We start from the raw sequence: 23,782 nt of genomic DNA, 5'->3' as shown, positions 1-23,782 counted from the left end.
GATGGGCACCTGCTCCAGCTGGAGCACCGTGAGCTGCAAAACAAGCTGAAAATTTGTATGCTTGAAAAATTTAAGCTATGCAATCATGTCCATCAATCACATCTATATATATTATGTAGAAGGGTAAGTCAAATACCTCACCAGGGAAAGGGATACATAGAACAGTACAGACTTGTTTATTTATTAAGAACCTGGGAATTGAAGTGTGGGAATAGAAAAAGAGCCAGGAGTACATAAAGCAGAAAACCTCAAAAGTGCCTTTCTGCATAACAAGCAAGCCAGAAAAGCTGTGCTTCGGCCTTGTATCTTCAGGGATAAATGTAGTGAGCTCTGGGGGGAAATGGTAGATAAACACTGTTCCAGGATGTGACATTGCAGAGAGTAAGCCTAAAAGTAATTATTACTAATCTAAGGCAAACAGGAACCCTGACTCTACTTCAGGTCTTTTCCTTAAGCCCAGTTCTCAGCAGTGAAGAACTCTGCATCCCCAGCATCTTTCTCCTTACCTATGTGGAACAAATACCGTAACTCAATGCAGATTTCCTCAGGAGGAAAACATACTACTTCCAGTAATCTTTACTTCTATAAAAGTATTCCATTTTGAGGTGTACTACAGCATCCCCAAATGGTGGACAGGACTCATGTTTTCCTCATGCTCAACTTCAGGAAGTACAAGTAGCTGAGAATTCTTGTGCACATTTCACAGAGAATATACAGGGTAAAAAAGAAGGGATGGGGAGTAGATCTGATCAGATCTGCTTGAAAGCCAAAGGCAGAGCAGTGCCATACTCCCACATCAAGTCTTCCACAGCATCTTTGAGTTTTGGGGTCTTTGTAGGAAGGCCAAAGCATGAGCCTTGCCTCCAGCAGAACTATTTGCCCTCCGCTCCCAAAGCTTACATTGCATTCTTCACATGTATTCATTGAAGGAAAAGGCAATTAAACTATCAGTCAGATTAAAAGAAGTTACCTAGGTTTGGGAGAAGAACTGAAATTTTATTAAACCCTTTGGAGTTCTACAATCATGTTTGTACAAAACTGCCTGAAGACCCAGTGCAAGAGAAGTCTGCAGGAATTTCATTTTGTTCATAGCAGTTACAGCTGCACAGCAAAAATGTAAGAGAATTCTGCACTTAGAAAAAACTTCAGCCCTATGCCCAGTATGCAGACAAAAAAGTGGAATGGCAAGTGACTGTAACCAACCATAGTAATGAACTAAATACTCTAAAACACAGGAGATTTGAACAACAATGTGAGAGGTAAGATCTTATATTTATCATCACCTGTATAACAGGCACTTACTCACCTAAGCTGGGGATGAAGTATGTCTATCAAATTTTTCCTTTCAGGGAAATAATTTCAACATGAAGACCCCCACTAGATGAACAAACAAAAAAAGAATTCACAAATTGATTGTATAAGCTATTCTGAGAAAGGGACAGAACAGACTTCATTTCTAAATAAGCCTTTTTGTATCTTAAAACAACTGGACTTAAGCAGGGGCTAAATTTGGCAATATTCATACAGAAACTTTGTAATTCTACAATGGATTCCTGATGTGCAGACACACCACCACAGTGCAATGTCAACAGCAAGACATATACATGTCTTCACCTTTTGAATGAAATTTAAGTGAGAGGGAAAAATCTCAATTTTAATCTTACATGACTATCACAAAAGTAATTTCTGTAATAGCTACCAAGTGCCATTGAAAGGTAAATGAAAAGCAAAAAAAAAATTTTTCAAATGATATGCCAAAAATCACATCCACAAAAAGAAGGTGTAGCAGAAAATACTTTAATTTGCATTTTGTAGATTCAAACATAGCAAAGATTCAGAAGTGTTTAGATCTCGGTAAGTAGTTCCATCATTGATTCTGATTTTAATAAATATTACATTTTAATAGGATAGCTATATGGAGAAATTGTAAAGTGATGAATTGCTGATTGCTACTTTATAAACATGAGCATCAAGATTATTTACAACATATTACAGGTCATTTCCCAGAAAAGCACAAAGCAAGGTCAGATAAAGGCAACTCAACCATCAAACACAACTCAAGAAAATGTGGCACAGTGTATTTCATGCACATACAATGACAGCACAGATCATCAGCTGAAACTAGGAAAACACTTATTATTCCAGCTTACACAAGTCTCTCTATTTCATTGTTTTAAATGTATATTCTGACCTACCTCCTCAGCACTGAAGAACAAGTTATTCAGCAACAGTGCCCTACTTTTTACCTAAGTAGTTTGCACCAAGTCTTTTTTCACCATTTCACACAAATCTTCATGACTTGGGAACAATTAAACATTTTTGTCTTTGTCTTCTCACTACTTCTGGGATTACAATCATTGTGTCATTTGTACAGGAAAATGAACTGCTACTCTAAAATGAATGGCAGACAGTGTTGACAAGCTGATCTCCAACAGGGAGCTGGAATTTAAAATAGTTTACAGGTCATGGACGGTGTAACTAACCTTATTCTTTAGTATCAAAAAAGAGCTGTAAATTTTTAAAATTTCATTTAACATATAAAGAACTAAGTCATCCAACTCACACAGCAAAACTTCATAGGCAGCATAGTCACAGAATGTACATCAAATACAGTAAAAAAAGATGGTGACAGGAAAATTGTTTCAACTAGATTTGTTACAGGAAAAACCTTATGTCCTATCTCTACAATGACAGTGAAGTGAAACGCCTTCCACATTTGATCATCAAGAGACATGTACCTTCAGGTGCAACAGAAGTTACACACACAATTTGCTGTTCAGTTGCATTCCTGTGTTCCCATGACACAAAGGAAAAGAAGAAAAGCTTCACATCTCTTTATGTCCTTACCTAACAGTATTTACCTTGTGCCAACAAGGGCTGCAAGGACCAGGTGTCCAGGATCTGCATGCCTGAGTCTCTCACCTGTCCCATGAGCAAGTGCATGATTCTGCTTCAGTGTCTGTTGATTTTAGCCAGGCACAGGTGGAAAAAGAAAAAAAATAGCAAGTTGCATCCCCAGGAGGAGGCTGGAAGCAATTCACTTTCCCCACACAGCAAGGAGAAAAAAGGAAGAAACATTTCTGAGACTTAGGTCCTTCCTGGGGCAGCGCAGTCATACATTTTTGTTTTTTATTTTAACTAGAAAATCCTGCCTAAAGCTTTAGGCACTATAATATATAACAATACAGATAAATCCCAGTTATACAGCACTCCTCACACAAGTGAGCCTACAGTTCTAGCCCTTGCAGGTCTATCCAAAAGGCAAATAATTAACAGCCAATTAAAAATCACCCTCTTTCAATATATACAATTACTGAGAAGATTTGGATACTCAGTGTGTAACTCATCTACCAAACACAGCTGTTCACATCTGAGCTATTTACCTAGATTCCCACTTCAATTTAATAGAGAAAAATAAACTCTGAGGGTGCAAATACAGAGCTTGGAAGAGGCCAGATGAATCCACCTAGAAACCTCATGCTCCTCTGCTTAACTAGAAAACAAAAGCCTGTGATGACTTGCTCAGACACAGGTGCCCACAGGCCAGAGAGGCTACTAGAAAAAAACATAAACATCCCCAAACTGGCATCAGCTTCCCCTAACACCATGTCAAATTACCTATAAGGCTAAACAGAAACTTCCACTGGGATACCAGTTCACTGCCAATTTGTGCAACTATCACCAAATTAAAGGTGGTTTGGATTTTTTTTTGGTTGTTTTTTTATTTCCCTTCCTATTTTTTCAAGTTTCATTTAGCATACCCCAGTTTGACACAAAGGGGTTAACCTTCTTAAGCAACAGCATTTTTTATAAAAGCCAAGCGTCAGCAGAATAGTCTATTTCATTTCCAGTCAGGTAGAAATTTGAGGCTAGTCTGGAAACAAAGGGCAGAGTGTACTCCAGCCTTCAGAAAATTTCAGCCGTAAAGGAACACATTATGGAAGCCAATACAATTACAATCAATTGTATAAATAGGTCACTCAGTATCTAATAGGGTGAAAAATGTTTAAGAGCACTTAATTTTGTGAAGACTTGTTTTTAAAAACAAGAGATGTATCTACACTGCACCAGCACTTCCTACATTCATAACACCTAACTTCATTTTTAAACATGCTGGTTTAAAAGAAATTATTACTTCATTTTAATTTTAAACCAATATTCGGTTGCTACTAATGGTAATGCTGTTTCTGAATTCTGTTTTGACACTGGTAAGTTATCACTGACATTTGTGGACAATGATACATGAGTAATTTCTTATTTTATGAAAGTAATGTTATTAACATACCCGTTTTTTATGCTGAATATCCTTTTAAATAAGATACAGTATGGGTTTGCATAGATAGAGTATGTGGCATTAAATGTCAGTATGATTATGAATTTTAAAAAGCATCTTTTTTAAAAGTGACTACAAAAGCAAGTTATTTTTACACTGACCTTTTAACATAGCACTCAAACATAACTCATAATGAGCAAATTTATTTCCATGGCTGAAAGACCAAGTGTGCTATTTTAACATTTAAGACACTAAAGAGACAATTTTTGGAAACTGAACTTGTGATTACAATGTAGAAAAATAACATGGAGTAAACAGAAATTTGATTGACTGAGGTTTTTCAGCTAGCAGCACTCCAATAACCATCTCCCCCTGTCCTGACCCCTACCTCCAAGCAAATGCAGGTAGGGGCCTGCAGCAAGGGGCTGCAGAAAAGTAATTTTCAACTCTGCTGCATCAGAGACAAGGTAGCAATTAAAAAAAAAAGTGCTGAAAAGCACAAGACAAGGGTAAGAAAATTGGTATCATCATGATGAAAAGAAGCCCAGCATGAAAACATTTTCTGCTCACTAAATTTGCAATTTTTAAGTAAGTTTCATTATTACAGTAAGAAGCTAAAACTCACCAAGGGCCTTATTTCCTTTTTGTGGTTAGTTTGTTTATTGTTATTTTTTGTTTGTTTGGAGGTTCCCCCCCTTCCTTTTGACAGTCAGAACAAACATACCAAATCCTCAGAACACACTGAAGTTCAGTAAATGGGGAGACACAAGAAGTGATCTCCCCCTTTCAAGACAGGCCAAGTCAGGGTGGAGGTACATATGGTTTCATATAAAACAGCTGTCTCAGAAAGACAAGGAAATAGGAAAATTTATGAAGTACAACAGAACTGTGAGCAGAAAACTTACAAAATAAACAGATCAGCATAATTTACACATTTAAAAACTCTATATTTCATTCATAAATATATTTTCTAATTAATAACCATTCCTAGCTTAAACATAAATATTCAAGTTGGGATTTGATTTTATTTTTTATCAGTTCATGTGAGTCCTGTAAGGATCAGTTCCTTCTGCTCAATGCAGTCATGTAAATAATCTTCACTATCGGGCTGTGCAAAGACCTTCATTACCTAGTTTGTTGTAATAAAACTTTAAAATTCTGCAACTCTTTTATACTTGTGGAAAGCCTGGAAAATAAAAACCATCAAAATGTTACCAAGTCAGCAAAAGAGAAGTACAAATTATCACATTCATTTTGCTTTAGATTTTTCCTCAGATACAATTCTGTTCTCAAAAGATCTATTGACTCCCCATTTTACATTATCATAATATATGACAGGGATTGAAGTTTATATATATGTTTAATCATTCCAGCTTCATTAAACTTCTAAAAATCCCTAACCACAGGTAGTAAAGTTTATTACATTTTTATCAGATTGTTTAAATAGATTGCTTAAACAGGAACAGATTGTTATATTCAAGATCTGAAGAACTAACATAATGAGCAAAGCACGCCCTATGTAAACTTCTTTTAAAGCTGTTAAAATGTTTCACCATTTGAAGGAGATACATTTTAAAAAAATTAATCAAATTTAAGAGACTTACATTTCATCTTACAAAAGGTAGACTTATGAGACCTGAGACAGAGGGGATGAATTAGATCCAAACACAGAATGAAGATTAAGGCTAAAAATCCACATGCTCAGTTGGAAGGCATTAAGTTTATCAATATTGCTGGTAGTAATTCAGCCTTTCAAAACCTACAGCTACAGGTACAATGCCATCTTTCCACAAAAACTGAGTATTGACACTGAAGTTTTGTATTTTTCTACTATTAAAATGATAACATTTTACCTTCCAAAGGCATTTACAAGAGCAACTATTTCTTGCCGTGTGAGCTGAAAACCTTTTGATGGGCTATTCTCAGGAAGGCTCTGTATTTCTTTCTCAGAAAACAAGATCTTCAGAGCAGTTCCTAAGCCTTGAGTCTATAAGAAAAGTCCAATGTTTTAACATCAGTAAAACCATTCCTTCAAACACTGATAAAACCATAAAAAAGATAAAACCACATTAATCTTGGTAAACTTTAGTACCAATTCTTATATACTGACCCTCAACCCAAATAACTGTACAAAAACCAGGGCACGAAAGCAAATACACGACAGCAGTTGTGTACCAGGTCACTTATTAAGGAGCATTTGTTTCCTCAAGTATACTTGCTCTTCATCCTTGTCTTTTTAATCTCTTCCCATCTCTTCTCTCCTTAGTTATGCATATGAAAACATGTCTATTACAACACTTCCAGCTCCCTCCTGCCCCTCACTTATAGATGCCCCACTCCTGCAGGAGCACATCTCCCCTTTCCCTTTGAAGTCAAACTAAGTTTTTTTATGAGGTATCACAACACATGTGCTTTTTCCACCTTCAATTCTAGCGGCAAACAAAGAAGTTTCAATTTCAACCCCTATTTTCTATGCAGGAGTAGAACAGAAGTAACTTTTCTTATTTTCACTTTCAGTTGAGCTAGATAAGCAACCACTGGATTTTGACAAAAAGTGGTTGAAGCTGGCTGCAAGAGAATTTTATAGGTCAGCAAATCTGGTCTTCTTTAGTTCTTAGTGAGCTGGAACAACAACAATAGATCAGAAGCATTAACTAGGACAGGATACGCAGAACTCCAGAAATTCAGCAGAGACCAACAAATTTTTGATGCTACAAACTCTTTGAAAATTGCACTCTTCGTAAGTTTAATGTAGTAAGTGGTATAGTACAACAGGCACTCCAAAATAACTTCTCACTCTGGACTTAACATTAGTCTTGAGGTTTAAAATACTGTTGTCAGTAGGAGCCAAGAAAATGAAACTGGCTTTCAACTTTCACCTTTACTGGACAAGTTAGCATTCATTTGCTGCCCTCGTGAAAATCTCAATTGAGGTTTAAAATACTGTTGTCAGTAGGAGCCAAGAAAATGAAACTGGCTTTCAACTTTCACCTTTACTGGACAACTTTGCTGCCCTCGTGAAAATCTCAATCACTTATTTTTCTTACACCTCAATTTGTGGAGTTAAATATCACCCTGGATTCCCTAACAAGTAAGTGCTCTGTTTAAAGGAAGATTTCCCATAAGTGATGGAAAGGCTCCTCTGATCACTGAATACAGGTGAGATATTACCTGTTAGTAATATCTTACCATGAAGCATCTACTTTAAAATTAACTCTTTTAGAACACAAACTCTATGTTTGAGTAAACTACACAACTGTTGAATAAACAAAATAAACAATTTGAAAAAAAATAAAATGTTTAATGGTAAACTAAACATATATCTATTTTTAATACATAGGTAAGGATACCAGGGACCAACCATATGCAGAAAGCCTGAATGCTAAGGCAAGAGGTGTCCTGCCAAAATGAAATAGATGCTTATCTTGGGACCTGGCCCTGCCAGAACACACAGACCTACACAAAATAAACTGTACCTGCAGCTTGCCCCACAGCCTGCATTTGTCACATCCAACACAGTCCATTATGCGGGAGATGTTCTTGAAATGCAATCTGAATTCTTCCTATCAGTTAAAAACAAAACAAGAAAGCTTAAGCTAAGGTACATCTTAGCTTTGCAAAACCAGAATGTTAATGAATGTAGTTTCATTGGAAATCTAGTACCATTAGAATATCAATTCTCTAACCAAAACTGAACAAAACCATTGCTTTATGTAGTCAGGCCATAACAAAGATCAATATAAACCCAGAATCTGGTTTCCAAGCCACTTTAACAGTTAATTCTTAAAAAAATCCCCCAAAAATACATAATATGTACATAACATTTGGACCTGATTTCCTACCAACTTTATCCAGATTTTCTGAGGTGTAAGTACTGTATCTGTGTCCCTGACCCATTTTTTCTTCCATTATTCAAATCCCTTTTGAACAAAACACCTTTTTGACAAACAAGTTACAATTCACAAAAGATATTTCCTGTTCAAAACTATGGGTAGATTGTTGCTGTGCAACTTCAGACAGAGCAGGAGCAATCACAGTGCAGAACTAACTAGGCTGATCTCAATTTTTTAAGGTTCAAAAAACACTACTGGGCCGGTAAAACGCTGCCACACTTTTCTAATAGCATTTTTTGTAATGCTGATAACATTCCAAACCACTACTGAAATAAGTGTTTTAAGTATTAATATTTATTAAACAGAACTTCATTACCAAGCACCACTCCAACTATGGAATCGCAATTTACACCAGTGGCATGTTAACACCAGAAGCTGATGGGTAGGTACAGCATTCTCACTAGGTTCCCATGTCTAGAAACTATGTTTTCTAATGTTAAGTATCATACAATGAGACTATACTGTCACATATATATATACACACATATATTTATATTTATGAGACAGTCTCATATATATAAAACAATACTATATTGTGTTCTATTGTATAAGTCACCATTTTGTAAAGCAAACATGAGGTTCTTTTCATCCAGATAATTATGAAACAGTTACTCTACTTAAAAATAAGCACCACTGCCTTTACTGGTAATACACATCTGCCCCACCACTGATGCCAGACCCAAGGCACAAAGCCAGAGATTTCAGTCCTCTTGGATCAGGACAGCACCTTACCACAAAGTTGATTAAAAGGCCTCAGATACAGTTCTAGAAAAGGCAGGGATAAAACCTTATTCTCAGCAGTGTGTTTGTGGTAGGTGGAAGGGCTTTCCAAAGTAACACAGCCTAACTCCAAAATAGGTATTTTGGATGTCATTCAGAAAACTAGCTTTACCTTTAGTGACTTGGCTCCTTTTTTATCCCCAGCAAACATGGACTTTTCATCAAAGTGCATATGGAAGGACCTAATAAAGACAAAATGCAATCAAAACAAATGCTGACATAAACTAGTGTTCAATTAAGCTTGGTGAGCAGCTGATGCCATCAATGTAAAATATTTTTCAGAGTTCCTAGTCCTTGCAGATTAGACCTTAGAAAAATTACTCAGTGGTATTGGTTTTACTGTTCCATCACTTGAACTTGAAATCTGTTACTCAGAATTTTGTTCAAATTAATCCTGAAATTGGCTTAATGATTGCCTTCCTACTGATCATTGCCTGACTACATCTCAATTACCTAGCAAGACCACTATTAGGGACAGCAATGAAACCACACAACATGTAAGCAATCACAAAAACTAGCAAAAAGGAGAGCAAAGAAACTGAACTTAAGAACATCATGGAATAAATAAAGGAAGAGGGCATGGCCAAACCAACAGAGTTTAAGTCTATGATAAAAGCGGGATTACTCAGTGGACCATTAAAAGACTGTATGTACTATTTTCCTTTTCAAAATAAATCATGTGCATCTCATACTAAAGAATCAGAAAAAGCAACACACAGGAAAAAATCAGGAAGTATCCCAGGGTGTTGAGTTGCATGGGTGTTTTTTGAGTGCATTTTATTGGTTTGTTTTTAAAGACTGGTATATTCAAACCTCAAAACTATTAATCTGTCCTGTCAAATGTACAAATTCCCCTTGATCTCTCCCGTTACTTAAATTTTATTCCTCCATTCCACTCTCCTTCTTGTCCTATCCTATCAAGGAGCCACCTATTCTCACCTCCAAATATAACTGAAAATTTGAAACTGCTGATAAAAACCCCTCATGCCTTACTTGGTATCCCTGAAGATATCTAGTAAGAGAGCTTTAGATTCAGCATCCTCGTGGCCATTGCCGGTGTAAAGGTCGACAACAGCACGCTCAAAGTATGGAGCAACCTTTGACAAAGCACGCAGCTCTATCAAATACAAGAAATACAAGTTCTTGAGCCTCCTTGGTCCTTCTCCTTTCGTTTCAGCAGGGTCAAAGCGGCGAGTGAACTCTTTCACATTTGGTCCCCAGCGGGGCTTCCCCCACGTTTCTACACAGAGAAACAAAAGGGGGGCAGGGGTAGTAAAAGAGACACATTTAGAACATAAAATCAACTAAGCATAGCCCAATAATTTTCAGAAGAAAAAAAATACATACTACACATATTGTAGAATTCCATTCAGCAATTTTGCCTAGACATACCTTCAAGAAGATAATTTGCACACAGGTGCAAGTTGATGCTAGCATGGAGTCCAGAAATGAGTTTATAAAACACTCTTTTTTCAAGGCACAGACCTGTCCAGGAAAAATGACAAACAGATCCCAAACTAAATACTGGAAATAATTCATTAAAATTAATATACCCTGACATTTTAATGATGCAAGTCTGCATTGCTGACTTTCAAGAATTACAATTACGGCACTTGAGTATTGTTAATAAGCCCTTATAGCCATCATAGGAAAAGCTTACCTCCTATTTTTTATATAAAGCAATACTATTAATGGCATTTGACATTTCTTGCTTGCTATTTTAGTGTTCTAGTAAAAACAGTCAAATAACGATCTGTTCAATTGGCACAGATAAATTGCTGCACAAAAATAAGATACCTATACTGTTTGAGCAATAAATTTAAATTTATTTGAATTTTGATGGTCTGGAAATCAGAAATATACTGTGACCCATCTAAATTACAATTGGAGCTACCATTGAATTAGAGGAGTGGCCCTGAAGAAAAAACACCAAAAGGCTCAGAAAACCTTACAGCACTGGAAAACAGCAAAAATACCTCTTCATAGCTGTACTGAAGATTTAAATGCACAAGACAAAATCTTGTAAAAGATGACTTGATGAATACAGACTTCTACAGCATAAACGGAAATACAGTGGTATTGAGATGTCAGAATATAATTTATATGCTGAAATTACTTATAATTCCAATTAGAACCAAAGTTAGAGACCATACTTGAAATTTCAGAGTTTGTTCCTCTCAAAAATATGTTTGGGCAACTTTCCTGGCACTCCAATCTCCACAAATGGAAGCAGGAAGAGCTGATGCTAAAGGCTACCTGTGAGGCTGCCATGTGTCCTCACTTAGATGTTACATTTTTAAAGGCATGTATATTTATATGCTTTCCTACAATACCACCAGGCAAGTAAAGGCTTAGGGAAGGCAGAATGAACTAATTTTAAAATTAAGTACATTTGACTCAATTTTCTGCACACCTCCAGAATGGGATTTTGATTGCTACTACTGCAATAATAATTTCCATTTCAACATGAATAAAAAGAAAACTGCTTTGCCTTCTGAACACACAGATTATAAACTGGGAACACAGCCACCAAAATCTTTAATGTTCTTTAAAGCTGTTTCCAAATAATAATGCTTACCAATATTACTACTACAAATGCCTCTGCTTAAATGCCTAAAACAACCAGAAAATTCAAAGTAACTGGCAATGAAGTGAATTCCCTCTTTATGAAAGATAAAACACTTAAATGTTTAAGGAGAATACTGTCTAAGTAAATGAGAAAATTTTTAAAGACCCTCAAGGTAAGAAGTATTTGAACAACATTTGGAAGCTCTGGACGATTTACGAAAGCCTACGCTATGAAAAATATTTGAGGAGATGAAAAAAGTGCTACAGTGTTCCTTCTAGTGAATATAACACTACAGTAACTCATCCAAGAGCCTTACCTTCTAGCCATGTGTAGAAAGATTCTCCTGTAAATACAAAGTACACAGTTAAATGAAGAATATTCATTTTCAACATTACAGCATCTTTATATTACTATGCATACAACATCAGCTGCCATCTAATTTAACATGAACTTAAATAATTTAGCTGTTAAAATGAGAATAGGCACTGAAGCAGCTAACTTGGAGGCTGGTTTAAATCTGCTGGGGACAGAATAGGAGAAATACAAGAATGAGCATGCCTAAGCTACTGGTCAGGGCAGCAGTGTATGGAAGGACAAGTTTGATTACTTGCACTGCTGGTGAAAGACAATGGCACAGTGCAATTCTGACAGCCTTCACCTTAATCTGCCTAAAGGTTTCCTTTAGACTTAGATCTTTTGCCCAAGAGCTTTCAATTGACTGAAAAATCTTTAAGTCTGCCTCACTGTAGGCAGATCAAATACTTTCTCCCTGCTGTCTCCCAATCTTTCCAAAAATCAATCTTCCCAATTCAAGAAAATACACAAAAAATTGTCCCTCTTCTTTTAAGGGATGTGACATCAGTATCAATGGGGCTCTGGAAGAACTAATAACATTATTACAACACATATTCCGTTACAAGAATAAGAACAAAGAAGAGAATTGTGTTTTGCTCTTATCCACTCTATCCCTTTACTCCAAATGAAAGTATGAGTCCATTAAAAACATTTTCTGATCAATAATCTGCATAAAAACATAACTTTCCTGATCTCTTATTTAATAACAGAAACATAACTTTCTTGCTCTCTAATTCGATAACTGGAAAGTGAATAAATCCAAAACTTCCTAATGCTTACTTCATTTCTGCAGGTCAAGGAAAATAAGATGACTTACCATCATCTCCTCCTTAGAGGGAAAAAAAAAAAAGAAATGCATAAGCATTAAAAAGATAATTTCCACAGCAAAGCAGTAATGAAACACAGACTTTAATACAAACACAAACACAAAAAGTGCAGGAAACCTTATTTCATTTATAAAAAATAGGCTACTTTCTTTCACTCCATTCCTTCTCCCCAAGACCACACAAGACTTGACACATTGTAATAATGAAAGCCACTAAGAAATTCAAATCTTAGTAGCAGCTGATTCACATATTCTTGAAAGCTGTACTTTAGCTTCAGAAAAATGGTTAAGAAGCCACAGTCTTTAGTTTGCATTGTTCAACAATCAATTCAGTGTTCCTTCCTGAAATTTTCATCTCTGCATTAAACAATTCTCACAATTATTTTTATTTGTGTGTATCAGCTTTTAGTAATTATAAATATTGAGATAACTTGATTTTCTAGTGGATGGTGATTTTTTAACTGAATCTATTGGCTGATAGTTAATTTTTAAGGGAAATGAAACACACTGACAGAGGAAAGCTGATTCATTAGAAACACCAGATTATAGCTTTCAACTTAAATTTGAAAACAAATCCCAAGTTATTAGAATACTTTTTAAAAAGAATAGTGCACATAACTGATTCTTTCTAAGTGTCCAGTCCTTCAAATAATGTCATTATTTGTACACTTGCAATACATTGCACACTATGGATGAAAAATGTACAACTACATTACACCAGGGTAAGTATGAACTGAAGTGACTAAATGAAATGCTTTTTGAAAAAAAGAAACAGGAATACAAAAGTGCATTCAAATTGGAAAACTAATGTGACACTTTGTAAACAGTTTGAGACTTGCAATTTAGTTTTAATATCAGCTTACCTAACATTAATAAGCCTATTAATAGGGGTAAGATTAGGCATGTATGTAATAAAGCATCACAAGATTTAGTCTAAATATTAAAAATGTACAGCTAGATCTACAGAGGAAATTAAAAAAGCAGAAAGCACACCTACAGACTGAACATTGCTATCTGTATCCCTTGTACTGCAACAGTCACTATGTTAAAAGAATTTCATTGGAAAATAAAACAGGCAAGACCCACCCCTGCTAGGTGCCAGTGGATTTAAAGGACGATAGACAGATCGAGGCCTAAAAAATAAGTTAGAAAACACAAAGATCAGTTTTTTTGCTAAACTGAGGTACAAGTATAAGAAATAGGCTTCCTCTCCCTCCCAATTACTTGAAGCAGTTTTCTTCATAAATGCTGTTCCATACTCTCCAAGCAGAAGGCCCCTTGTATCCAGTGTAACGTTCTGGATTCAGCAGCAAATCCACATACTGTGCATCTGGAGATCTCTCATCTAAATAGGAAAAATTTTGTTACATGTGCTAAGTGATCAATTGAAAAAGATTTAACCAGTCTCAGAAGTAAATGTAAACAAGAGGTCTCCTATAATACTATTCCATCTTCCAGTTGGATTTTAAGTGCCATGTATGTAAAAATGCAGCAATGTACATACTAAATACGAAGCTCAAAAGTACATAATCTATTCCAAAGTCTCCTGTGTGTCTCTAATTTCTATAATGTCTCATGATCATCTATGTGGCTTCTTTAAATCTACCATAAAGATTTGACATGCACTGTAGTCCCTGACCCTAGGCTAAGACATAAACAGCGCTTTGCTTTCAATGGCCTCCAAATTTGGGGTTTGTCTGGCAGTATTTGGTTGAGGGGGTTGCTTTTATGAAATAGGTATACTGCATACAGTAGATTCATAATAAAGACAAGATCAAACTAGTACCTCTTGTGGCTGGTACATACTGTAAATTTATTAGCTAAATCCATTTTTCCTCCAAATACCTTTGTATACTGGCAGGAAAGTCTGAATCACATTGCTTAACTGTACAAAACTTTCATCATATTGCAGAACAAATCTCTTGGTTACAACAAGAAGCATGTTACTTAAGCAGCCTTACAACAAGCTATACCCTCATCTCAGAAGTTCGCTACACATTTAGGGTAACTTATCCAAAGAAAATTGTGAAACAGGACTCCCTCTGCTTAAAAACACTGTAGAAACAGAAATCATTTCAAGCTACAACCAGTAAAAAGCAGGAGGAATTCACCCTTCTTTGAAATTCTAGGTCAAGATCAACTCATGCTTAAACAAACCCCATATACAATAAAAGCCAAAAGTCCAGAGACTTATTCATAGGAATGGGCCAAGAAGTGCCACGTAGTACTTCCTCAGATATTAAAAAACCCCACAGAAACAGAGAGTGAAACTGTTCTAAAAAAAGAGATGATTCTGCATGAGCAGTTAAGCATTGCTTCAGCAGTAGCAGCAAAAACAAAGAAAGCACACTGATACAAGACACACAACGAATGCCAAATGAGAGACAGTCAAATTGCAGCTTTACTTATTTATTTGACAGTGTGGCTAACCTAAGCTGTTCCTACACTCTCTGATGACCTTGGGGTCTATTTTTCTTCTTGTTATCCACATACAACTGAGTCTATGTGCACTGCAGAGCCATGCAACAGAAAGATGGAAAGGTGACCTGGGTTACTAAGTTTTTTCAGCCAGATCAATTCCCTTATCTAGTTCATGGTTAAGTCCAACAGGAAGAGAGAAGAGAGCAAGGATTTCTGCTTTCTCCCCATGACTCCCAGTAGTCATTCTCTCTCACTCTTCTGGCTCCAGATGACAAACTCACCCAACAAGCCAGTTCATCACAACAGTGTGGGAGGTGGCAGGGAGATGGCAACTTACTCTCCTGCTATTTAGGTAAGCCTAATTATCTTACCATGCAGAAAGATGCACACCAGAGCCAGTGCAAAAAACCACAGCTGGACACAGCCTCCTTCAGTAGGAGATATAAGGAGAGATGGAGGTAGAATCAGGAACTACTTAAATTAGTATTATTTCTAAAATAAATGCTCCTCAATTATACCTTTCACAGCTCAGTATTACTCAAAAGTGTTTGTAGACAACTGGAAGATAATAGAGACAACAGCAGATAATTCCAATAACAGTTCAGACCTACAGTAATGCTCACTAGCTGTTACAGAAACAGCTCATATAGAAAGCGTTCACATCAGACACAGCAGAAGTGCTGAAAGAGAACTGCAGCTGCTACTTTCTCAGGTGACACCAAACATAAGCCTAAAGGTAGATGAAAACATCTAGCATTATGCCCTAAATATTCCTAGCATAGGAAGCTTTCTAAGGTATTTATTAAGAAGGACTTCAGTAGTCAATCCTGAAGTTGGCAATTCTCACACTTATCTGAAAAACACTCCTCGGAACTTTGAATGTTACAAGCAAATAAAAAGACTCACATACATGGAGGAAAGAAAAGACACAATTTAGTATCCTAATGTTTTAAAAATAAGAAAGTCCTTTCAAATAAGGATGCAGAAATCATTTGGAAACAGAAAGGCTGGAAGAGGAACAAACTCAGTCCAAGCACAGTAGAACAGCAACAAAACAACATAGTAGTAAGAAACAACTAGCTGCAAGCCATTTGTCTTCTATTTGTGCTAGATGCAATTTCTTTGTAAGAAGCTTTTAAAAAAAGTGTTAGCCCCCTCCCATTTACCATCTTTTTTATTTACATAAACACCTCATGTTCAATATACTAAAAGGACATAACAGTTAATGTGCACTGCGTAGGCTACCAAACACTCCTTTTAAAAACTGCAAAAAAATTTCACTTCGTATGTATGATATGAACTGTCACATTTCTGTCACTTGGGACAAAATTTAAACATCTTAAAAATGGTTATTTGTACAGAAACCATGATCTTTTGCATTTTTATGAGAGAGCAAATAAAACAAACACTCTGAAAAAGCTTAAACATTTTACCATCAAGTTCACAAAAATGATCCTGTGAATCATCATATCTTGCCCAGTCAATGAAAGCCTCCTTACTTTGGTTACTGAGGGGAAAAAAAGAAAAATTATTTTAAACTTTTAAATAAACAATGTCAATAAGAGCTTCTGAAAGAAATACAATCCACATATAGTTTGGAAGTGGATTCTGAGTCAGTATATCTGAAACTTGAGAATATACGTAGCTACCCCTTGTTAACTGCAATGAGATTCAAGCAGGCATCAACTCCAATACTTTCAAAAGTCAACTTGATGTTGAGACAAAGATTTCACCATTATTTAAACAAACTGCAGTGGCTTCTCTTCTTCAGTAAGAGCTTGGTAAAATATGCTCATAGAATACATTTTTAACACATTTCGAAGTACTACTTTAGCAGCTGTCACTTTGAGGGTGGGGGAGGGAGGAATCACCCTATTTTCATAACCTGTACTTTCAATGAAAGCTGCAATTGTTAGTGCCTTACTTTTTACTGGGAGACTAGATGTCTAAATCCCTCTTCTAAGCTAAGTACTCTATGAATATGATTTGTCCCAAGCCATTTTAATAATAATGGCATTCCACTCTAGCATTTGCAAAGGTGCACTGCACTAGAGAGACAAGTAGTTTGGAGCTCCCACACTAAGAAACACAAACAGTGCCAAAACCTTCCTTCTGTGACTGTGTGCAGCACAGAACTACTGATGCCACACTACTGACAGCAAAATGTAAGCAAAGTTAAGATTGGGAACTCTGCTCCAGGGTGCAGGGAAGCACCTTGAAATAACAAAAACAACCTATTCCATTTGATCAAATTAGCACCTGCTCAACGCTACAAACAGGGGCAATTCTGTAACAAGATACATTTCTAACCTTCTTCAAATCACAATAGGAGACATTATACTTGGCATTAGGTGAGGAAATTCTCTGGTAATTACCAACAGACAAGATTTGATAACCACAAGAAATACAACTTATAAAGGAAAGCAACTCAAAAACAAGAGGATAATGTACTGCATTATTTTCCTGCAAAGCACAAACTCGTCCTCCACTTCCAGGATCCATTACCTGCCCTCTTCCAACTTTAATTATCTATCCTACTCTCATAAAGGCATTTTCTCTAGCTCTTCATTTACATTGTCACATTCTTTTGCCTTACAAAAATGGAACAGAATTAATAATTTCTTACTTCTAAAACACCACACACCAGGCAGAAATGGTCATTTTTTTCATGGCACAAGAAAAAGTTTCAAAATCTTTACCAGGTAGAACTGCTGAAATTTGTGGGCAAAGGCACCATATCCCTCCTTTAACAGTGAAAAACTGATTTTTCTATTTCTGTTTTTCAAAACTGAGGAATCCAGTAGAGTGCTATGTTTTCTAGATGCTGTTGCACAGACTTTTGTACCTGGGGGTAACACTATCCTGAAGAATTCCTCCCACCCAATCTTGACAGTACCATGCAATAAGCAAGATCAGAGAATTGGCCCAAGCTAAAAATAACTTTGCACACAACAAAAGTATCTCAACTCCCTGATCTGGTTCACTGAATGATCACAAATAGGCACATCAGTGCAACAGTGGGACAAAGCAGGACCAAACCCCTTAATCCAGCACAGTTGCTGAGAACAAAGAATAGAGAAAAGGTGGTTTATTTGCAAGTTTCTTCTGACTCTTGATGCTATAAGATACCTCTTTTAAGTAGTATCAAAGCATACTTTAAACAAAAAAAAAAAAAGTCTACTTATAATTTAATACCTTTTTCTTCAGATGTTCTTGCATAATTTCCCACTTACTTTCTAATGGGTTATGGAAAGAATGAAGAACAAAAACCAGCACATCAGACAGAAAATAAAATGTTCCTTTCTTACTATTTTTGTACTGTTGATGTAAATCACAGCATACCTTAAGGTACTGTTAACTGCTCCCAGCTTGTTAGCTTGTTCACAGTCTTCCAATTCTTTGGAATTATTTGCTGCTTTTGAATACTGTAAAAAAGTAATATTTAATATCCAAATGAATGATTGAAATCTTCAAGAACAGGTGTTGTGAAAGGCATTTCTAAGTTTAGCAGTGAGTTCCCCAGTATTAAGGAAAATCCTCTTATTCTAGAAGTAGTATATCGTTCTGGAACATTTCTTCCGATTTTTTTTCACTTAAGTTCATCAGGCTGATTTCACTCTGAATGTAACTGTTACAGGGAATTCAGGTAAAAATGTCAAAATTTTGTTTTGCCTTTTGTTTAAACTGAGTTCTTTTGTTATGAAACACTCTACATGGAATGTTTCAAATACTTATTTACAGTCTCATAAAAAGACCTTGAAAGATGAGCAGCATCATACCTATAAACACGCTCTTTTTTTTGCAAGTATAATCATATGCTGTAGGTATATTTATTAGTTTTGGCCATTTCCCCCTCATATTTCCTTTAATCCAATTCATCAGCCTGCTTCAGATGTGCATGGGTCTGGAAGACAAGTTTTTTCAGCTGAACTCAAATTTTGCTTATTTTAAAGACAGAATGGAAATATATAAGCTGAACTTTGATTCTGAAATATTTTTTAAAAAGTAATCCACTAAAATACTTACTTTTGGAACACATCTAAAGAAAACATTTGAAGAATTAAAGATTATATTCCACTATTCTATAATAATATGGTTATGTAAGCAGGGAATTTAAGTCTGTCAGCTTAAAGCTCAGAAAGTTCTTCTAAGTTTAAGAACATAAAAGGTAGTAACAGTGCTGTCTTAAAAGACAAACTCAATTTCCTCCTTTTGGGGGTTTTTGGATTGGCAGGGGGTTATGTGTGTTTTTTCCAGACTAAACCTTAGGTCAATTAATAAAACAAATAAATGATAAATTTTAAAAGAAAGAGTAATTTATTTCTGTGGACAGCTTTGTGGTCAAGATGCCAGAGGAAAAGTACCACCACAATATGTATCACTAAAAAAAAAGAAAATAAATTTAATTAAAACTGTTCAGATGAGTAAGCAAAATTATTTGCTTTTTAAAAATGCATTTGCCTGACCCAACACGGGGAAAAACAGCAGAAGACCTAAGACACAAAGGAGATTAGAAAAAACAAATAATTTAAATCTTGTTAGGGGTCTTGCCCATAAATATTTACTCTAGAAAGAATTTCTCACTCAATTTTCTTGGATTTGGCAGGCATGGGACCTTATTCTTTAGCATTGTATGGATGTTAAAAGGAAAAATGGGAACAAGGAATGGCCTTAACCTAGACTGAAACAGATACTGCTGATGAAATAACATACGGAGATGCTGAAGCAAACATTCTGCATGTCTAGAGTTGCAAACCAATCCCTACCCTGAAGTGAAAAAAGGTTACTGCCAAGATTAGAATCCTAAATTTAAAGTTCCTAACAAAATGAACATTCAGGTCTCAAAACATGTTTCCAGCCTTTCCTATTCTTCAGTGCTTAATAGCAACTGTTGTCGGATCAGTGCTCTGGGACCCCTGACAAGATCAGGATAAAATATCTGTTCTTGCCAACCAGGATCTCCTAAGGCCAGTTACTGGGGGAAAAAAAAAAAAAAAGAAGGGCAGGAAGTAAGTTACGAAGTTGAATGTTGTAACCTGGAGTTACTGTATCCTGTCCCTTGCTTTAAAGATTAATACAGCTTTAATGTCTAGCCACAAAATATGCATTCACCACTCAAATGCAACAGAACTATAGAAAAGGAAATTAGTGCCTCTACAGCACTGTTTCAAAAGGCTTATGGTGGCATCAAGAATTAAAAAGACATCCTCTATTGCTAACTGCACTCCTATTGGGAAGCTGTACAAGTGTAACCTTGGTCTTTGCAGCCAAATGAGCATTCAAAATAACTATTTTCTTCATTGCTCAGCAAACAAAAAAATCCCCCACAAAAACCTAAATAAAACTAGAAGTCTACAAGCTCCTCTACATTAGGAGAGAAAGGCAATGGAAAACTGGACAGAAGCCACAGAAAACCTCTCCACAGGATTGTACCTTAAGTATATCTATTTAAGAGATTATAACTGTCATTGTTAAAAAGACGCCTTTGGTTATTTTCAGCTTTCCAAGACCAACACTATCAGGATGAAAGAGAGATACTGGACATGCATGTGTTCTGAGGGGAAAAAAAAAATCCTTTCTTTTTTAATCCATTACTTTACAGATAAACCATAAGGTGTAAGACTTCCCCAAATGGGAAATTAGCACAGGCTAATAGCACAGAACTTGCACAGTCCTTGAAACAAAACATTCATACTAAAATGAATTTGAGATTTCCTTAAAAGGGATATTAAATGAGATTGTCAATTTTCAATTGGCTCTATGAAAGATCATTTAACTGAACCATAAGAAGTAAGAAGATGGCTTAGGTAAGATTCATGTCCATTCTGATGACAAATTTCACCCTGAAGAGCAGCACATATTAGTGTCTTCTACTACAGATTAAAAGTACAGAATTGCCTAACTTTCAGTAGCATAAATGGTTTCAACTATCTGCAAGGCAACTCAAAGGAAACCACTGTAGCGAACATACAGCAAATGACAGCTTCCCAAAGAATCTATCCAACTTACTTTATTGTGGTGAAAGCAAGAGGCATCCATTTTTTTACTTCCTAAATCCAATTTGATATGCTCATGTGAAGTATCTAAAGAACAGCATACTAGCATACTCTTTAGTTACTATTTAACAACGTATTTATGGCTCTCAAGATTAATCAATCAGGAAGCTCAAATTCAGAAAGAACCCTTTCTAAAACAGTTTTTAAAGTCTTACAGTCCCTCTCTTTAGAAGGCATTATGGCATTCCAGGAGTCATTTTCTCTACAATCAAGCTTGGAAGATAAAAGAGTCAATGCAAAAGAGAACCGGCAACAGATTATTCAGCTAAAACACAAGATCTGCTGCCCAGAGATAGTGCCAGCTTTTCAGAACAACTACTGCTGCTTGTGCTGGAATGTCAAATAACTGACATTTAGGTCATATCAGTGAGAAAGATTTTTCTTCTCTGATTACCAAGAACCTTTAAATCAAGAGGCAGTCTTTACTTCCGAGTGAGTTAACAATGCATGTATAAAAGAAACAAGACTCCCTCTTGAGCTAAAGCTTGGGCAGATTTGCCTGCTCTTTTGCAGACAGCAGCACACAAGTCATCAATTCACAATGAAGTATTCATCTCAGCTATCTCTCATAATGTTTCTTGGCATGAGATCCAAACCTAATGCCAACAGTCCTGTTCATATGTCCTTTATGATATGGTGAACTACTGGGGAGGATGGAGATGTGGTAGTTAATCAAGAGATACATGTCTACAACACAGTCAAGGCACTCAATGGGAAGATCTCTCATTTGGGCACGATTATCCCATCAACTGCTAAAATACTTATTCTTGGGCATTGTGTTTCAGATGTGAGGGCAGTCCTTCTTCTCTGACCTCTTTTCCTAGGCATATATAGCCTCGTGACTTTTTGGCTTTGCTAAGATCACTTGGAGATCTAGAAAGGATGCTTGGAGAGATGCAAGCGAAAGCCAACTGACTGCTTAAGTTAGAACTGGCCACTTTGGCCTAAATTGTCTTTAGAGTAATGACCAAATAATCTCTGGACTAATGACCTCTTGAAAATAAGGCATAGCAGAACTCCATGCAATCATTTGAGTTCTTTTAATATAAAATATTGTGATTACTTATGATTGTTAAAAAAGATTGCACTGCTACTGCCTCTGTGCGTCTTAGTCTACAGCTTTTTAAAAGGTGGCCCGTACTCAGAAATGAAGCAACAATTCTGCATCAGGCATTCTGTGGCCCTGCACTGCTGTCCCTTGTCATTCATTGATTCAGTCTGCACCAGCTCTCCAGCAATGACAGACTCAAAATGACACAACAGTACCAGCTATGTCAGAAACATTGCTATACATAAAGATAAAAAGGTAGAGCCACATACAGGAATTGATCAAATAACTATTTCATCAGTATGCGAACACTGAAGATTTATACTAAAAAGTCACATAGCTGTTATAAATTTAAGATTTAAAAAAAAAATCAGAAAGAACTTCAAAAAATGAAGGAGTACTTACTTTATTAGAGCTCCCAGCCTTAATTCCAACAGGTATTTTGCTCTAAAAACATAAAATAAATCACAGTTTTTACACTGCTACTAGAAATACTTGATTAAAATCTACAAATTAGGTATCTATTCTACAGAGGTCAAAGCAAACTTGTTTTTTGAAAAATTAACTTGCTCCTTTACCACATCAACATGTTATATGCAAAATAGTGCTAAAGCTTAGAAGAGATTTACTCTTGGAACTATCTGCTTTCTTCATAAAATGACTAAGACCTTAAAATATTTTGGTTGTATTTCTATTTTTGGATTAGAAAAGAAATTTGTAACTTTTACTTAAATTTAAGTTCTCACTAGAAAGTATTGCTAGTAGTGCTTGTATCATTAGCTAGTACTATAGTACTAGCCACTGCAAATTAGCAAATTTTTAGGCAAAACCCCTTTTTCTATTATGTATTATTCGATCCATACCTCAGGACAAGGCTCTACATGACAATCTTTGATAGAACAATGGCCATCGTCGGCCCAAAATGGGCATGGTCTCTTCAGGTTGACCTAAACATACAAAACCAGAAGTTTTTCACACAAAATCCACGCTGACAAAAGGCAACTGTAGAAAAAAAGCTATCAGTATCAGGAAATCCTTTAAACTCTTTTAATTAGTCTCTCTAACTACATAAGGTGAAGCTTTGTGCAGTAAAATGATAATGGTCTCCAGTGAATGAACACAAACACATAATATATTAAAGCAGAAACCAAATCTCTCACTATGAAATTAAATTTGCTAATTCAAATAAGTGCTTGGATGATTTTGGATTTCAAAAGCAAACTAAAAACAGATTATTATTTTTAAATGTTAAAGATATTCCTCAGTCAAAAAACCCCTGACAAGACATTTAGCAGATGGTACGACTTCTTAGAAGTGATGACAAATATCTTCTCATAACAGCTCAAACCTTGCAAGCACAGATACAATAAAAGCAGAGATTTTAGGTTGCCTCCCCCCATTTCCTCTATTCAATGCACAAACACCATTCCTAGAAAAAAATAATGCAAAAATTTTTTTTGTACTTGTTCACTCCTATCTTTTCAAATAAAGCACAAAATAGTTTTACATTCTACATCACCTTCACAGTAAGGCCTGTCATATAAAACTCTGGCCTCCCACCA

General features: G+C 35.9%; 1 protein-coding gene across 1 annotated transcript in view; it reads right to left on the bottom strand.

Annotated features, from left to right (window-relative positions):
- Positions 1-1,781: 1,781 nt before the first annotated feature.
- Positions 1,782-23,782, bottom strand: part of ERO1B (endoplasmic reticulum oxidoreductase 1 beta) — a 29,237-nt gene continuing 7,236 nt past the window's right edge. Inside the window, exons 3-16 of the mRNA XM_041485493.1 lie at positions 23,084-23,167; positions 22,626-22,667; positions 18,459-18,541; positions 16,550-16,623; positions 13,920-14,040; positions 13,782-13,828; positions 12,687-12,698; positions 11,832-11,858; positions 10,339-10,431; positions 9,940-10,186; positions 9,059-9,128; positions 7,750-7,836; positions 6,127-6,260; positions 1,782-5,459 (exon numbers count right to left, since the gene is read on the bottom strand). Of these exons, the coding sequence (XP_041341427.1) occupies positions 5,399-5,459; positions 6,127-6,260; positions 7,750-7,836; positions 9,059-9,128; positions 9,940-10,186; positions 10,339-10,431; positions 11,832-11,858; positions 12,687-12,698; positions 13,782-13,828; positions 13,920-14,040; positions 16,550-16,623; positions 18,459-18,541; positions 22,626-22,667; positions 23,084-23,167 (1,182 nt within the window). The 3' untranslated portion in view covers positions 1,782-5,398. The remainder of the gene's footprint in view (positions 5,460-6,126; positions 6,261-7,749; positions 7,837-9,058; positions 9,129-9,939; positions 10,187-10,338; positions 10,432-11,831; positions 11,859-12,686; positions 12,699-13,781; positions 13,829-13,919; positions 14,041-16,549; positions 16,624-18,458; positions 18,542-22,625; positions 22,668-23,083; positions 23,168-23,782) is intronic.

The sequence above is a fragment of the Pyrgilauda ruficollis genome, unplaced genomic scaffold (assembly GCF_017590135.1).
Source record: "Pyrgilauda ruficollis isolate IOZ18807 unplaced genomic scaffold, ASM1759013v1 scaffold70, whole genome shotgun sequence".
NCBI lineage: Eukaryota > Metazoa > Chordata > Aves > Passeriformes > Passeridae > Pyrgilauda > Pyrgilauda ruficollis.
The sequence above is the reverse complement of the archived record's forward strand: the minus strand, read 5'-3'. Positions and strand labels throughout refer to the sequence as shown.